Source organism: Symphodus melops (genome assembly GCF_947650265.1).
Source record: "Symphodus melops genome assembly, chromosome: 3".
Taxonomy (NCBI): domain Eukaryota; kingdom Metazoa; phylum Chordata; class Actinopteri; order Labriformes; family Labridae; genus Symphodus; species Symphodus melops.
In genome coordinates, this window is record NC_136693.1 from 17776726 (window position 1) to 17794993 (window position 18268).

The window sequence follows — 18268 nt, forward strand, 5'->3', positions numbered from 1 at the left end:
GCTGTTTTTCCTCAGCATCAAAGGTTCATAGGCGTAAAGTAGAAAGCCCTTCACAATGGATGTGAGTCTCCTCCTCCTTATTGTCAGACTTTGGGCACGATCTCATGACCTTTCTCAAACTTCACCGGGTTCTCCAACCATGCGTAGATCCTACTCATCATGACATGTCCAAAGCAGTGATAACTTGAAGAAGTCATCCTGATGGACAACAACAGTAGTTGGGCGGTGTGGGAAGCCTCCTTTTCACAACCTGTTGTCCTTGAATTGCAGGTTAAAAAAAAACAACCTGTAAGAGGAATTATATCATGTGTGAGAAGGACGGGATTAAGCTCCGCCCCAGAGCTGTGAATTTGTCCTGAAAGTGTTGCATAATTTTTCCAGGAAGTTTGTGAATAGAGGCTTGTTTTGTAAGCCCATCTACCTTCCTTGTCCACTAACATGTTCTTCCTTCCTTCCCTTCTGTTTCCCTTCCTCACTCTGTGTCTTTCTGGCCTCGAGCTGCACTCTGCTGTGATAACACAGCTCGTGTGCTTAACTGCGCGTGTGTATGTGTTTTTTTTTTGTATTTCTTCCAGTAGAGTCACGAGGACAGGAGGTCGGAGAGCTCTCCTGTGCCCATATGCCACTACCACCATCCTCCTCCCTCGCCTCCTGCCACCGGCCCACCCTGTCCTCCTCTAAAATCACCGCCCCCCCCCCCCCCATCTTTCACTCTCAGCCAACCAGAGATGAGCTGACAGAATGAAAAGCTTTATATCATTGCAGTGATGTCACTTCAGCCCCCTGAAACGGGATACAGAGAAGCTGGTTGCATCAGCTTTTTTTTTTTTTTTTTTTTTTGGTTCACAAAGCCAGCATGGTGTGCGTGATGTGTCTGCGTGAGAGAGAGGGGACAGTGTTTCAATGTGTTTGGCTGAAGCAGGCAGAGATTTTAATACCTGAAAGACTCCTTGTCTGCAGTGAAAGACTGTGTGTGCTTGGCCTTAACTCAGCTCACTCACTGCTGGCTTGCTGGTTGTGTGTGTGCTCAGCCCCACCCGTCTGCAGAGAAATCCTTGTAGGGTCATTGATCAATGCTGTGTATTGAACTGAGGCTGCTGACTGCAGGTGATCTGCAAAGAAGCCCAGCAGCAAATTCCCCTCAGCTGATTTAACGTCTGTGTTTGGAGGGACAGATGTTCATTAAGAATATCACAGATACCTCGAGTGAACCAAAAATAGCGTTTTTCAGTTGTAAGGCAAACGGGCAGGATCGTGTGTATGCCTGTTTAAGAATCAGGTGTATAGTTCAAAGTGACTGTCGATGATCAATCTGAGAACTGATGAGAAAACAAAGTCGGTCTACTGTTACCTTTGACACTATTTTAAGTTACAGACTCCCTCCCTTTGTAACATAAAAAGTTCCATTACAGTTTGTGCAACATGATGTGCCGGATTGTTTCTTCTATTTTTTTTTTTGGGGGGGGGGGGGGGGGGTTTAACACGACTCTAGGAAGACCCTGCTTAGATGTCGCCCCCCCCCCCCTACCAGGACATGACATCACAAAAGAATGGTATCAATCTGCGTTTCTAAATCTCGACAACAACAACAAAAAAAGCAAAACTGCATATCCTCCATCCATCCTAAATCCATTAAACATTTTCACTACAGGGCGCTGATAGCTTAGCGGTGACGCCTCATGTATGGAGGCTACAGTCCTCACCGCAGCAGCTGTTGGTTCTCTCTGCTTCACCCTCGCACCAATCACCAAAATCCAATTAGGACCATTGAAAATGTGCTCCTTCACCCTTCTTTCATATTTAAGTTGAAATGAAAATGTTTCATCTGGTCGGACCTTCTCTTGTCGTCGTCTGTCTCTCAGGCCATTGGGAATGCGAAGACCACCCGGAATGACAACAGCAGTCGCTTCGGGAAATACATCGAGATCGGCTTCGACAACCGCTTCCGTATCATCGGTGCCAACATGAGGACATATCTGCTCGAGAAATCCCGAGTGGTGTTTCAGGTGAGCGAACAAATACAAATAAAAGGTTGCGTGATCTCTCAGAGACGAGGTTTTCTTGTGCTTCTGTCCGTCACGTTCACTGAATCCGTGTGTTGAAGATGTTCATCAGTTCTCACTAACTTTTGTAAAGCTTCAGTGTGAACCACCCTACAAAGCCCGTTTTTATTCAACTATGCAGCTTACCGTTGAATGTTTCAGTGCTTTTCAGTTGCTTGTAATCGAGCGTGAAGAACTGTCGTCAACAAGAGACCGTAGACGTCACACACGCCTACACGCGAGCAGTCCGTTTAGTAGAACTCGTAAAATCTCTCCCTGTGTCTCCAGGAGCTGAAGAAATATGCAGGAAACAGAGTAAACCTACAGTAAAACTCTCCAAACAATCCCTCCATCACACTGGGTGACAGCGCGACACTTTTCTCCTTCTCACGGTGTGAAATAGATGACCTCCCATCGGCCTGAATCCTTTTCTCGCTCTATTTACAAAGCTGCAAAGTTCCAGAGAAGTCAAATCAGTCCATGTTAAACAAGCATTACAGCTCAAACCTAGATTGTATTAAGATCCAGTTGCCTTACATATTCTCTTATATCACTTTATTGCATAGTCAGTGGGTATATTAGCTCTCTGGTGGTGCCGGGAGAGCAGATTTAAAGAGGGCTAGTGTAACTCTCTGCTGATGAGAGGTGTCACAGACTGTGCTGTTTAGGAACGAGGATGTCTGCAGAGAAGCGTGAACACTTTCCTCCTCACATTTTTCACATGCTTGGCTGCAGTAACGCCCTTTTTAAGGTATGTGTGTGTTTGAGTTGTGCGTTGGGTGCAGCAGCAACAATGTAGGAAACGGGTAGTCGTTCAAGAGCTCACTACTGTTGAGGTTGTTTGTCTGTCTCTGTATATTTGACACTATTTGTGGGTTGTATTGTACTCGTATACTGTGAGATGCATCAGGTAGGGCCTCATCATGGTTTTCTTCAGAATATCTTTAGATGTGTAGTGATTTATATATATAAACATCTCAAATGACTCAGTGGTGTCTTTGACGTGCCTTGAGCAAGACGCTTAATCACCAACTGCTTCAGTGGAGCTACCAGATGTTAATCTGTCCACCTGTGTAAGTGTATGCTTATATGCTCGTGTGTGTATGCAGACACAGCAGATCACCACCACCTGTGTGATGCATTTAAACGTTTATGTGGTTAATTCCTTCTATCTTCATGCTTTTATTTAGGCGGATGAGGAAAGGAATTATCACATCTTCTATCAGCTCTGTGCATCATCCCATCTGCCTGAGTACAACAACCTGAAGCTGAGTAAGTCACACACGCACAGATCCGCACACACAGTTGACCGTTCCTGCGACCCTTACATCTACAACTCAGTAACACAAACGGCAGCTTGACATCTACGTAGTTTCTTTTACTGAGGGGACAATATATTATATTATGATGGCATGATAGTTGTTATGCTAATAGAACTTACAGTCCGTTGATGATCCTGCACAGCTTTTCACGTCCTCTATCTCTCAAATGAGTTTGCTCATTTCACACTTACACATGGTGACGTATGAGTATAGCATTGTTTTAGGCTTGCTCAACTCAAAGGAGTTGGATTAGCAACCGGTCACATGACAGTTTAAAGGGTTGATTTATCTATTTTGAACTTCAGCCTTATCTGGAGCTTGTACTGCAACAAGCCAGCCATTCCATAATAATTCCTTCTTCAACATAAGAAAAAAACAAACTTCCTCAATGTGCTTTGTAAGATTTGAGATTTGAATTAGTTAAGACATTCAAAATTTAGAGGTTTACCCAGGCTTTCATACAGAGCACTCACACAGTGAACCAGCACCTGCTCGACAAGTCATGACACACACACACACACACACACACACACACACACACACACACACACACACACACACACACACACACACACACACACACACACACACACACACACACACACACACACACAGCTGCTGTCTCTTCCTCTCCTGTTGACTTCCTGGCTCAGTAAATGGAGTGGTTGTCCCGTGGTGTGAGGCAACAGGCCATGCCTTAATTTAGTGTGAAAAGAGCGGCCGTGAAAATGTGAAAGTAAAACTAAAACCTCCCACACACACACCGAAGGGATGTCAGTCTAAGAAACCTGAATAAATCTGCAAAACCAGCTCACGGTATCAGACAGTCTGTCAGCTGGTCTGAGGCTGTTTTTGAGAAATCCTTACATTTTTGAGAGAATTTGATGTCTCTCATTTCCTCTTAATAAAACCCTCTGACCACACATAAGAAAGACATAATGAAGGACCTGGAGTTACACTGTTAAAATCACTAACCAGGCGTTATCTGTATGTAAAAATATTGATAGGATTATATGTATGTTTGGTTGAACTGACAGTTGAGCATTGTTGATCTTATTATTTGTAAAGCTACACTGAGCACTGACACAGAACAATTCAACCTATTTTGCTCCAATCAGAAACAAAACTCTAATGAAAAGTCTCTGAAACCAGGTACATGTTGTTCTATAAATCTGATGGAGGAGGATGTTGTGCGAAAGGGAGGACGCATTGATTGATAGCACAGTTTCACCCAAGTTGCACTATGTGAAACTACAGACTCTGCAGCTTTTCTGAATTCATTTTCTCCCTCCCCGTCTCCACTCAGGCAGTGCAAACGATTTTGTGTACACCAGGCAGGGCCGCAGCCCCGTTATCGCCGGTGTGGACGACACCAAGGAGCTTTGCACCACTCGCCATGCCTTCACACTGTTGGGTAAAATACACAACGTCACACTAAAATAGCAGCTCCTGTATCTGCTGTATGTGCAAGTATTACATAATAAAATAAAGAATAATATCTGAGAGCTATTTTAATATTATTAACTATAAATACTTGAGAGGAGTCCCAAATAACCTCAGTGTTGATCTGTGTGTGTTTGCATGTCTTTCCTCTGCAGGTATCAACGAGACCTATCAGATGGGGTTGTTCCAGGTTTTGGCTGCTATTCTTCATTTGGGAAATGTGGAGATAAAGGACAGAGACTCGGACAGCAGCGTCATTCCTGTGAGGATGATGTGGATTTTACACTTTTGTTTTGTCGTGTTAAAAACAGAGCGCATGATATGTACAACTCATTTACCTCTTGCCATGTTTTGTCTTTTCTGGTCTTGTTTTCTTGAACACGATTTGATTCATTTTGAATCATTTATGATCGCATGATGACCGACAGCAATCAGTTAGTAAAGGAAGTGTCAAAACAGTTGTTTAAATGTAAAGAGATTTGCATTTCAAAACAATAAATCTTTTCATTATTAGACAAAGCATTATTAAATCCCTTTTGAATGTGCTGGTCGATGAAAAGACTCCCACACTGTGACAGTGTACACTTATTCACATCTTTAAGGAGAGGGCAGACAGTTTCTTTGCCAATATTTGATTATTGATATAACCATTGTGTAGTTAATTACCATCTGAAATATACAGAAATATGAAAAGAATGACATGTTTTCCTGTCGAGAAACATGAGACAAATAGAAGTCACTTTCTTGATTACATAACGTTTGTTATGTCAGAGTTTCTATTGACATTAAAAGTTTGATGAGTCACACCGACTACTTTATTCACTAATAAGCCCCAGTTGGTGTCTTTTTCAAATGAATATCTTTTTTTTTTCTTTTTCTTTTTTGTCCATATAGCCAAACAATCGCCACCTGACTGCATTCTGTGAGTTGGTTGGCGTGAGCTACCAGGACATGGCACAGTGGCTGTGCCACAGGAAGCTGAAGACAGCCACGGAGACTTATATCAAGACCCTCCCCCGCCTGCAGGCCACAAATGCGCGTGACGCACTGTCCAAACACATCTACGCCAAGCTCTTCAACTGGATTGTGGAGCACGTTAACAAAGCCCTCATTACCAACGTCAAACAGCACTCTTTTATCGGGGTCCTCGACATCTACGGGTATGTCTGCGCAGTCGGCCGTCTAATGTGTCACACAGCGAAAACATTTGAGGCTTAACGTGAAACAAAGACAGCAGAAATCACTTACTCAAGCTATGATGCTTTAAATGATGAATGTTATCCAGTGGGGTGACTCCTCTGTTGTTGCCTCTTCAGTTTTGAGACATTTGAGATCAACAGCTTCGAGCAGTTCTGCATCAACTACGCTAATGAGAAACTCCAGCAGCAGTTCAACATGGTGAGCAGCTTTTGTCCACACCGCTGGTTAAAACATTTTGCTGTCACATGTGAGCATAGTGTTTTTATTCTAATATGTTTGTGTTTATGTGTGCAGCACGTGTTCAAGCTGGAGCAGGAGGAGTACATGAAGGAACAGATCCCCTGGACTCTGATCGACTTCTACGACAATCAGCCGTGCATCAACCTCATAGAAGCCAAGATGGGCATCCTGGACCTTCTGGACGAGGAGTGCAAGGTACTTTCTGTCTAATCTTATCTAATCTGAGCATTTTCAGTGGTTTGACTGACACTAAAACTTTCATTTAAAGGAACATAACAAGATATTACCCCATGAGTCCGTCTTTTTTCATGTCAAAGTGCCTTGACAGACAAAGCAAAGTCAGGCCAAACAGAGAGAAGGCTACACAAATAATATTTTGTATTATTATTTTTTTTTAATCCTTACAACACGTCAAAAGATCTTATGGTTTAATATAACATGTAACAGTGTTTGGTGTCCTCTGCTGAGGAAAGACAGCCTCCTATCTGAAACATTTACACTTATCTACTCTCGTTTAAGCACACCACTGTTGACTTTTGAGGTGGTCCACATCGCTGAGAGTACTGCACAGAGATTCAAAATCATAAATTCTGTTTGACTTGTTGCAAAAGACATCAAGACCAAAAAAAAAACTGTCCCTCCTGCGCTGAGTAACCAGAAATAAAGCAACACTTGTAGGATGTGAATCCAATGCAGTGATCACTTCAAATACTTAAAAATGTTTGTTTTTCTCTTTATAGAAAAATAACTTTTATAAAGACGGATGATGGTATACATGTTTTCTTACTGATGGCTTTTGTCGCTTTTCTTTCTCATACCAGATGCCCAAAGGCTCAGATGATTCATGGGCTCAGAAACTTTACAACACCCACCTAAAGACCAGCTCCCTCTTTGAGAAGCCACGCATGTCCAACCGCGCCTTCATCGTCCAACATTTTGCCGACAAGGTGAACTTAGGTGTTTGCTTCATGTGTCTACATAGATAAAGTGAGTAATTAGAATCCAGTTCATTATTGAGGCAGAACATTGATAGGACAAGTATTGGTTTGTTGCAGTACTACATTACTTTATTATTTAGGAGCAGATGGAGTGCAGTTGCTGCTGCTGAGATATTTTTAGGATGGCCGGAGGACTGATGACTTTTTTTTAATCATTGTTTTCAAAAGTTCTTCAGCAGTGAAGTGTTGAAAGAGTGTTTGTTTGTGCAGGGTGTATTTCCCTTTAGCCAATAAGACATATCTTGCACTGTAAAGAGGTGCTGGATGACACTGTGTTATTTTCACGTCTGTTTTTAGATCCTCACTATAAGGTTTCAGACACATGCGGTCAAGGGCTAATGCAGGCTATCCCAAGAGGTCCAAAGATATCAAAATGGGATCTTTGAAACATTTCTCACATTTGATATTGATGTTTGTGTAACAAAGAAACTGCTGAAAAGGAGTTTGGATCGTGCATGATCTAATATGAGAGATTTACTTGCAGACTCAAGATAGTGTCATTACAGGGTGAGATTATTTATACAACACTGCAGGAAAGCTTGAAGTTGCACGCAAAGGAATGTAGGTAAACTAGCAAAAACAAAGAGTGATCTGTAATCATCCCACCGAAGAATCTTCACGATTACAGTAACACAAACTATGCTCTCAAGGTGGAGTACCAGTGCGAAGGTTTCCTGGAGAAAAACAAAGACACCGTGAATGAAGAACAGATTAATGTGCTGAAGGCCAGCAAGGTGAGGAGCACACACACAAACACACACACATCATCATAACACAATGTACAACCAGTCGTCATCACATAATAACAACACAAGTGCGCAGCCCTTATGTGAGGACTATGATGTCAGGAAGCCTGCAGCTCAGAGAGAGCAGTGTGGTTACACCTGGTCTGTGTGAAAAATAGGCCATTGTTTATAGACCGTGCATCCCAGCTGAAGTCTCAGGAAGCAGCGCCCTCCACTGGCCATGTGGAGGTAGTGAAGACAGATGTTTTTTTTTTTTTTTTACAGCAGATAAGAGGTTTTGGTTTTTAATGTATACACTACAAACAAAGCTACACACATAGAATAGATGTCATTTGCTGTATGTGATGTCCTTTCATTTATTATTTTACTTTGTAGACTTCCCAGATTCTCAAGCATATATTTAATAACTCAAGAACAGCAACCCACTTTGTCTTCATTGTTTTTGCTTAACGTGTTTTTGCTCCATTATCATGGCCTGGTCTGCAGAGTCATCTTAAAGCTGAGCGTTGTTTTAGCTTTGAAGATTTTAGGATCATTTGTGAGTGTATGCGCATGTTTTAGGGCGCACTCACTCATTAGGCAATCCATACCGTGCCCAAGTACGTGTTACCCCAACATTCCAGTTAATTTGAGTTTGAGCGCTTCCGTGGTCAAGCATGATATACTGTCTCGGCCCTGCACGGTTGGAAGAGGTGTGCTTCGGCACAGTACAGAGACTAATGTCGAGCACGAGCACAAGAACACAACGACTTATAGTCGAAAAATTCAGAATTGTAAGAGGGCCATATCTGAACCAAACAACTCGAAATAAGCTGCAAAGTCAACAAAAGTTGCAGTCATGGTCTCTGTGTTGTTGCTCTCCATTTTTAGAGGAAATCCCCTATCATTGTCCATTACCGCTGTTTGACAGCTACTGTAAATTCTCAGTGTGTACAACCTGGTTTCACTTGAAGGGTCTTTAAATTCTTCCTGCTGTTTTGACAGCACACACACAAACACAGACAGCCAATCAGTGTGTTGATCTTAAATGCTCACAGTGACCTTCGGCTGTTCTCTTATAGACTTCAACAACAGCAGAACTGGGTAAGGGTTTAAAGACTGTCTGCTCTAACCTCTAACACAACCACTCCCCCCCCCCCCCCCCCCCCCACACACACACACACACACACACACACACACATACAGACATGGACTTAGTGGGAAGGTTGCCATGGAAATCAGGTAGACTTAACAAACTTGGATGAAATGGTAATGAGCTCTTAATGAGATTTAATAGTCTGATTAAATTAAATTCTTTTCTCTGCCAAGCTTATTCCACCACAATACTGTGTGTGTGTGTGTGTGTGTGTGTGTGTGTGTGTGTGTGTGTGTGTGTGTGTGTGTGTGTGTGTGTGTGTGTGTGTGTGTGTGTGTGTGTGTGTGTGTGTGTGTGTGTGTGTGTGTGTGTGTGTGTGTGTGTGTGCTACAACTTGCTGATTGGTTGTCAGTTCTGTAAATTGAGCAGAAAGAAAAACAATTAAGAAACAAAAAGTCATTCATCACTTTATAAGAGCCAAACATTGTCTATATTTTCCAACCTATATATTTTTAGCAGCCTTAAACAGATGACCAGGGTTTAACCCTTTTGAGTTATGAAACATTATTTTAAAAACATTAACAGCTAAGTGCATCGTCATGTAACACTCAAAGGTGCACAACATCGAAGGAGTAAGCAGAATATCTGCACTGTGAGGTATGGAGGAGTTTGTGGAGATAAATGTAGGAAGGCCTCGGGATCACAATGAGAGATCAACATCCACCGAAAGAACTCAACCAAAGTAACAATGTGACATGAGCAAAAACAAACTGGGCCAGTCAGAACTATACACAAGCTTACAGTTTATCCAAATGATCTCAAACCCTTTAAGGATCTCGAGTGGCCAATAATCCTTCATTGCACAAGAACCGTCTGCGTGTGTGCACAACTACTGCAGGAACATTGACTCATAATTACACAAGAAAGTCAGAATGTGAAAAGCGAGGATTACACCGCCACCTTCAGTTTCTGACGACGTTCAGCTCATTGTTTCATGTGAGTTTTGAACCTAGCATCATTTGAATGTCAGACCACATTGGATTTATCATTAAAACATAACTGATGTCCGAGATTGTAGGAAATCAAGAACTTAATTTCAGGTGCGTATGTCCCTTTAAAACCTTCTGGCATTTGAAAGTCTCGACAGCACCTGCACTGCACAAGACTGCATGAGGACCTTTGCAACACAGAGGAGTCTCACGTTCATGCTGACGTCTGCTTGCAGGTCCAATCAATATGCTGTACTCAACATATTTCTGATGCTAAGATGCGGATGAGATTACCCATGATGCATTGAACTCTCGGAACGTTGTGATACCAACAATAGATAAAGTTACTCAGCGTTTCTACATGCTCACACTTCAGTGGAACTGCATCACAGAGTTTTCACTGTGAAATTAAATCATCATCCCATCATGTTCCTTCCATCCATTTTAAACTTCTCCATCAGCCTGCCTGGGCGTGTCTGCGTTTCTGTTTGAATTGAAACGTGTGCTTCATTGTGTTTTGATGGGAGATTCTGATTTTTGGAGTTGAACTGGCCATTTGGGGTTCCTTTTAATGTCATCTGTGTTTCTTGTGTCAATGTGTATCCATATGTTGTCCATGTATGTTCGGTTCTGTCCTCATCATGACAACCCTTCACTGCCAGCAGAAGGTAAACAGAGGCGTTCTTATAACGCTGGTCCGCCTGTAGCTCTTCTTTTAGCTTCTTTTAACCTCCCTGTTTTTGTTCTCTCTTTCTGGCACGGAGTTATTATGGCTTTCGCAGCACTGAGGAGATTTGAAGTGTGTGTGTGTGTGTGTGTGTGTGTGTGTGTTTGCTGCATGGGGAGCACTGGAGGCACTGTGAGAGGACTGCACACAGACAAAAGAAGGAGGCTATTTTTATGTTTTCAAAAGGATGTTGAGATCGAGCAGCACGTCAAGGCCTTTTGTCGCTGTGGCTGTACTGCTTATTGACGCTGGCGAGAGAGTGCGGCATGACAACGCTGTGAGCAAAGCAGGAAGACCTGAAGCACAAATAACCCAGCATCCTACTCATATAACCTCAGTGTTATGTGGAACATGACTGACGTGTGTTCGCTTTACCAGAGGACATGCGTCAAACATGAGACTGTGCATATTATAACACAGCCATGCAGCCATATATGTTCTCTACATATATGATGAATATAACCTTCCATCATTTTATTGGCTTTCATAACAATGCAACAACTCTGACTGTGGATAACACACGCTAATCAACAAGTCAAGAAACAAATACTAACTACTTTAAGTTAGGATTAATTCACTCACATTTCTAACTGTGTCAACTTTAGATCACTAGAATCACATGATTAATTTATGTGAATCAAGTTTTTAAGGCTTTTAATGGATGCTTATATTAAGCGTGTCACAATGATTTGTAAGGTTTACACTTAAGGTAAGAGAAACCTGGAAGCAAGCAGTAAAAAAAAAAAAAAAGAAAGAAGCTGTTAGAAACAACTTTTTCATATAAATCAGAGTCTAGTGCTCTGACTTTAAAGTCTCAGTCGAGCCTTTTATACTGCCATCAAATGTTCAGCTTGTGATTGTAAGTGGGATGCTGTTCCCAGTTCAACCTGCTGGTGGAGCTGTTCCAGGACGAGGAGAAAGCCACCAGTCCCACCGGTCAGGTCCCTGGCACCGGGGGCCGAACTCGCCTCAGCGTCAAACCTGACAAGGGCCGCGACAAGAGCAACAAGGAGCACAAGAAGACCGTCGGCTGTCAGGTTGATCTCTCTCTCTCATATTCTGAGTTTAATATTCTTAAAGACTTGGTTTGGATATTTTTAGATTCAACAAATTCAGTTGATTTAGTTTGATATCAAGGCATAATAAAAAAAAAATCCTGTAATTAATGATCCACTGGACTGTTTAATGGTGTTAAAATTGTCTTTAATGCAGAGCTAATGTCAGAACTTTAGACATGCTGTAAGATTGTATCACAGAAGGGTTTTATTGATGATGATGGTGATGATGGTGATGATGATGATGGTGATGATGGTGATGGTGGTGGTCCTCTCTTAGTTCCGTAACTCTCTGGCAATGCTGATGGAGACCTTGAACGCCACCACTCCACACTACGTTCGCTGCATCAAACCAAATGACTTCAAGCAGGCCTTCACGTGAGTTTTCTTGTTTTGTGGTTGTGAAAACACATTTGAGGCACGTTTGAAGTTCTTGAATGTTCACCTGTAACATTGCTGCATTCCTTGAAACGATGCATTTCGCTCAGGTGTAATTCATGTTGACTTTGGGTTTTTTTCGCTGTTTGGCAGCTTCGACCCTAAACGTGCAGTGCAGCAGCTCAGAGCCTGCGGTGTCCTGGAGACCATCCGCATCTCTGCTGCAGGTTTCCCCTCCAGGTACATTTGCATCCCTCTAACATGTCGTTCTTATTATTATAAACCTTCATGTGATCACATTTTGTCGTGTGTCTCCAAAGAAAAATGTAAAGCCATTTAAAGTTGTTTTTTTCCTGACAGTTCAGCAATTAACCTGAAGTGTGTGTGTGTGCGTGTGTGTGTGTGTGTGTGTGTGTGTGTGTGTGTGTGTCAGATGGACATACCAGGAGTTCTTCAGCCGTTACAGGGTGCTGATGGTACAAAAGGATGTGTTGCCTGACAAGAAAATGACCTGCAGGAATGTTCTGGAGAAACTGGTGCAGGTCTGTCAGACTTCCTCTTTTTCATCTATTATGCTATTAGAAATTGGCATGGAGATGGACCTTGATGGCGTGATTTGTCTACGTCATAAGAGGGAAAATTAAGAAATATATTGTTTAAAAGCATTACAACAATGTTAACCCATTCTGTATGTGCTCTCCTTGGTTCCTTCAGGATCAGGATAAATATCAATTTGGCAAGACCAAAATCTTCTTCAGGGCCGGCCAGGTTGCCTACTTGGAGAAGTTGAGGGCAGACAAACTGCGTGTTGCCTGCATTCGCATCCAGAAAACCATCCGCTGCTGGCTGGCTCGCAAGAAGTATCTGCGCAAACGCAGCGCTGCCATCACCATCCAAAGGTTCATCAGGGGATACCAGGCTCGTTGGTGAGTCAGAACGCATCCATCCAGTCAGTCATTCAAACTGAACTCTTTCACAACATTAGATTCTGTCGGCCAATAAGACAATGATGAGTAAAACTATGCTTTTACAGTGTTATTTAAAGACATACAGTAAGCACCGTTAAAGTTGCAAATACTCGTGCTTTAAGACGTGTTGATCTCTGCTCTTCTCAGCCTGGTCAAGTTCATGCGTCGCACTCAGGCAGCCACCACCATCCAGAAGTACCGCAGGATGTATGTGGAGAAGAAGCGCTACAGGCAGAAGCAGGCTGCTGCTCTGGTCATGCAGACAATCCTCAGAGCATACATGGCCCGACAGCAGTACCAGGCGGTAAGGCACAGCTCTCAAATCACTGTTAGAAACAAAAAAGTTTTTTTTTTTTAGCAACATTTGAAATCTTGTTGGTCTTTTTAACATGTTCCCTGATCTGACTCTGCCTTTCTTTGACTTTGTGTGTGTTTCCGTCTGTAGTTGGTGCGGGAGCACAAGGCGGTGATCATTCAGAGGCACGTTCGCGGCTGGTTGGCTCGCTGCTGGTACAAGCGCTGCCTCGTTTCCCTCGTCTACCTGCAGTGCTGCTTCCGCAGGATGAAGGCCAGACGGCAGCTGAAGAAGCTGAAGATCGAGGCTCGCTCAGTGGAGCACTTCAAGAAGCTCAACAAAGGCATGGAGAACAAGATCATGCAGCTGCAGAGAAGAATCGACGAGCAGGTGAGCTGTCCTTCCCTTCCATGGGTCCTTTTGGTTTTTTTGAACTTTTCTGTGAACGAGCCGTCTCCGTCTTCCAGACCAAGGAGAACAAGTCCATCAACGAAAAGCTGAACGGTATGGAGAGTTCCCACGCGGCAGAGAGCGAGCGTCTGCGTGGGGATCTGAACCGGCTGCGTGGGGTGGAGGAAGAGGCCAAGAACAAAACCAACCAGGTCAACTCGCTGCTGGAGGAGCTGGAGAGGGTGAAGAAGGAGCTGAGCTCAACACAGCGGGAGAAGAAGACCATCGAGGACTGGGCTCATACGTACAGGAACGAAATGGAGAAAGTAAGACAGGAAATCCTTTTCTGTCCACTTACCTGTAGTTGTCCTGCTCCTTGCTGTGAGCATTGTTTGCATAATGGTGTCCCACTAGTCATTTCTTGAAGTTCATCATATGTCACTTGTCTTTTGAGATTGTAGATGTGTTCTGTGTTGTTTGTGGAAAATGTCAACCTTTTTTTGGAGAAAAACGTTTTGGAGCTTGACTTTCAGAAATTCCTGCCCCCTTCTCCTCTTCATTTTGTTTTTACTACGGAAGACAGTGGCTGTTAAAAAAAACCAAACATGTAGCCTTCAGAAATAAACGGAATATTTTATTAAAAATAATAAAATAATGTAAATACGCATATTTGCATTAGAAAGCAACATTTTCCCTGCAATTTAGGAGCTAAAGCGATCCAGCGGGAGAAGTTCACGCAGTGAGATCAGGGGGCAGTGTTGCCCTGACGCAGGTGAGAGCAGGAGATAGAGTAGTGTGTTAGTGACATAGTCACTGAACTGTGAGTGTTGTACTTTCCACTTGTGTCTTCTGTTTAGTTTTAGTAACCCAGCTTGTTTGAAGAAATTGGTTGAGCGTTAAGAGTAACAGTAAGGTGTTAGACGACAGAGACATCGAATCAATCTGTTACCTTTAGAATCCATCTAAGACATCATTTCATATTCAAGATCAAAGCCATCTTTACACAACATGAGATTTAACAAATCTCTGTGCGTGTGTGTGTGTGTGTAGATGGTCTCGGAGCTGAAGGAGCAGAATGGTTCTCTGAAGAAAGAGAAGGACGACTTGAACAGGTCGATTCAGGAACAGAGTCAGCAGATGACAGGTATACACACGTCGCATCATAAATGACACTGACTTCTCTCAACTCATCCATTAGGAAATAACACGACCATTCTTTCGTCTTCTAAACCCATGCATTACCCCCCCCCATTTTTAACTCTTTTCTCTGTGTCCACTTCTCCATCAGAGAAAATGGCCCGTGCAATAGCGCAGGAGACGCAGCAGCTGGAGACGGATCTGAACGAAGAGCGCTCTCGCTACCAGAATCTCCTGACCGAACACCTTCGCCTCGAGGAGAAATACGACGACCTGAAGGAAGGGATGGCCTCATCGGTGAGGAACACGCAAGCCCCCTCTATACTTGTGTGCTCATTTAGGAGCGTTAGTGACACTTCACCTTTACAGTTGTGAAATCATTGTGATCATGTATTTTTTCAAACATATAATTTGCTTTCATCAACTGCAAAAAAAACAAAAGAGTCTCAACATTGAACACTTGCAGATCAACATAATATGAGTCTTTTGTTTTAAAGGGACTTTTTTTTTTCTCTCTGCTGCAGAACGTCTCCAAACCTGGCCACAGGAGGACAGACTCCACCCACAGCAGCAACGAATCAGAGTACACCTACAACTCAGAGTACGCCGAATTAGAAGAAGGTTCCAGTGCCCGAGAAGTAAGAATGACTGCATTTATGAAATACAATGAAAATATATGGTTTCTACTGTTACACGATAATAACTGTACTGTCAGTCTGAATTGATAAAATATATGGCCTTTTTTTTATTAACATTTAGAGGCCTTAGATCAATATGTTGTTAATCCTGTACAAGAAATTACACGGTCTAAGCAGCTTCAGTCATGGCCAAGACACCTGTCACAGTCTTAACTGTTCTTTGCCGTGCAGGACGTGACTCGAGGAATCGACACTTCACTGACACTCAAGCTGCAGAAACGTCTCACCGAACTGGAGCAAGAAAAGCAATCGCTGCGCAACGAACTGGAAAACAAAGAGGATCAGTTCCAGCGGGCTAGAGCCAGGGTACTGGGCTCTGAAACATCTGTCTATATAAACAGACTCTGTCCCTGTCCAACACACCTCTCATCACCACTGTCTTTTCCTTGTATTAGGATGATGCAGAGTTCAAAAAGGCTCGTGGTGCAGAGCTGGAGTACGAGTCCCTGAAGGTAAGCAGTCAGAAGAGTCCAAAAAAAATAAATGTATGACAAAGGTGCCTGTTTTCTTAAACACAGTACCTACATTTATTACAAATGCATGCCGTTTGTTTGGAGAGCTTTGGCAATCAACCTCTGCTGCTGAATTCTTTCCCTTCCCAGCGTCAGGAGCTTGAGTCTGAGAACAAGAAGCTGAAACATAACCTTGCAGAAATGAGGCAAAGCCTGCTGGGGGACAAAGCTGCCGGCGCCGGGGCTCCGGGTTCACCTGCCTACAAGGTGCTCTTAGAGCAGCTCAACTCCTCCTGTGAAGAGCTGGACGTCCGCAAGGAAGAGGTGCTGATCCTACGCTCCCAGCTGGTCAGCCAGAAGGAAGCCATGCACCACAAGGTAAAGAAACATTTGTCTGTGTCATTTGTTTCTCCGTGTTCAAAGAGGGAATGCATCATCACATGTCGGTATGTGGCTTCTGTTCATCAACATTTGTGTGTTGTCTGTTTTTTTTTTTGTTTTTTTTTTCTAAAACCAAATTAGATTTCAGAGGATGTTACACTCCTGCTTGTACCCTTTTTTTATATTGTATGTTCTGTTTTCACACATTCCTGATTCTCTGTTTGTCCATGTGTTCACACAAAAAATCCTCCAAATGTGACTAAAGAGATGCACATTTTCTCATCCTGAGGTTCTCTTTCACGGCATTCATCCAGTGATTCTGATCTTAGATCTTCAAAATTATTCAATATCTACATTTCATGAACAAACATCAAACTTCATCTCAATCGTGGAAGCTGATTTTTACTTTTTAGCTTCTACAGTTTGTTCAGATAAGTCTAAAAGACAATCCACAATAGTGTTTGACTTTTTTCTAAAGGTCATAAAGAATCACATGTGCTCACTTTTGTATGTTGCAAATGTTTTCACTCGACCTTCACTGTGTCTAATTCTGCTGTCTCCACCGTCTCCCCATCCATGCTTGACCACAGGATGAGAAGGTACAGTTAAAATAATGCATCCTGCATGTCTCACTTTTTATGTTTCGTCTCGTATGTCAAACCTCCCCTCAGCAGAAGTTTGCTGATTACTTGCCAGCACTTCTGTATCCACATCTATTGCAGGTAGTGACACATTTTGTCAACACAGATTTGGAGCGGTCATGGTTGGCAGGGTGGTCTCGTGCACAACTTCTCCGCCTCATTCAGTCAGTCAGTGCATCTCAGGGAGCGTTTGCTAGCTAACAAAGACACAACATGTTGGTCTCTGCCTCATAATTGTTGAGGTAACAGATCACTAAAAAACCTCTTTACAGCACCACTACTGCAGCTGTCCACTAGATGGCCCTCATGAGTTTTTTTGTTGTTGTTTTTTTTACCTTTGAATTATACAAAAGACCTCCTCCTCTCTGGGAAAATCTGAAAAATGTAATTCTGTTTAAGAATGTAAATAAAGTGAGCCGGCTGAGGGAAAGCAAATGATCACATATTAAAACTCCCCTGAGTGGAATCTCCCTGTTCAGTAAACAACGACTAGAAGTGGAGTCACAACAGAGAACTGATGATCAAAAATAAAACCTAAAGCCCTAAATCACAGGAAATCACTGATACAACACAAGAGCCACTCTGGGCGGGGTTTACATACAGACTGTTGTGCTGACTAATGTGTGAACTTACCGTGTGTTTGTAACATTTTAAACCCATTCTGTGATGTTATACGCTAAAAACACTAAACCCATTTTCATTTTGCATTTTGAATGAAATGACTTCTTTCTTTCTACAATGACTCCACAAAGTACCGTGTGTAACATTCAGCTTACAGCACATCAATTCAAACCTTAATACAGGGCTGCTTTAATATTGAGGGCACAGCTTCACCTTGTTTGTACACAGACAGTTTATCACACAGACAGTGCAGTGGTTTGTAAACCGAGGTGCTTTATGTTAACTGTTAACTCTCTTATCTATATAAACCGTGTGACAGTATTTGTGCTGTATTCTGCTGTAGCCACCCACAAACACATTTCCTTAACTACTTCCTGCTCAATGTGCCCGGTCGTGTTATCAAACCATCAAATAAAGCCTGCTCAAACAGTTTGATCATGAGGAAACCTCTTGGGTTTTACTTATCAGCT

The 18268-nt window shown here is 42.7% G+C and overlaps 1 protein-coding gene across 3 annotated transcripts in view; it reads left to right on the plus strand.

Moving 5' to 3' along the window:
- Positions 1 to 18268, plus strand: part of myo5aa (myosin VAa) — a 44849-nt gene that overhangs the window by 18517 nt on the left and 8064 nt on the right. For all 3 annotated transcript variants that reach the window (XM_079338878.1, XM_079338879.1, XM_079338880.1), the window contains exons 6-28: positions 1863 to 2006; positions 3233 to 3314; positions 4671 to 4778; positions 4963 to 5069; positions 5702 to 5967; positions 6124 to 6205; positions 6302 to 6442; positions 7069 to 7194; positions 7896 to 7979; positions 11664 to 11819; positions 12118 to 12215; positions 12369 to 12455; positions 12649 to 12757; positions 12930 to 13141; positions 13331 to 13487; positions 13629 to 13868; positions 13946 to 14194; positions 14919 to 15012; positions 15157 to 15302; positions 15530 to 15643; positions 15875 to 16009; positions 16099 to 16155; positions 16306 to 16533. In XM_079338878.1, coding sequence (XP_079195004.1) covers positions 1863 to 2006; positions 3233 to 3314; positions 4671 to 4778; positions 4963 to 5069; positions 5702 to 5967; positions 6124 to 6205; positions 6302 to 6442; positions 7069 to 7194; positions 7896 to 7979; positions 11664 to 11819; positions 12118 to 12215; positions 12369 to 12455; positions 12649 to 12757; positions 12930 to 13141; positions 13331 to 13487; positions 13629 to 13868; positions 13946 to 14194; positions 14919 to 15012; positions 15157 to 15302; positions 15530 to 15643; positions 15875 to 16009; positions 16099 to 16155; positions 16306 to 16533 — 3222 coding nt within the window. The remainder of the gene's footprint in view (positions 1 to 1862; positions 2007 to 3232; positions 3315 to 4670; positions 4779 to 4962; positions 5070 to 5701; positions 5968 to 6123; positions 6206 to 6301; positions 6443 to 7068; positions 7195 to 7895; positions 7980 to 11663; positions 11820 to 12117; positions 12216 to 12368; positions 12456 to 12648; positions 12758 to 12929; positions 13142 to 13330; positions 13488 to 13628; positions 13869 to 13945; positions 14195 to 14918; positions 15013 to 15156; positions 15303 to 15529; positions 15644 to 15874; positions 16010 to 16098; positions 16156 to 16305; positions 16534 to 18268) is intronic.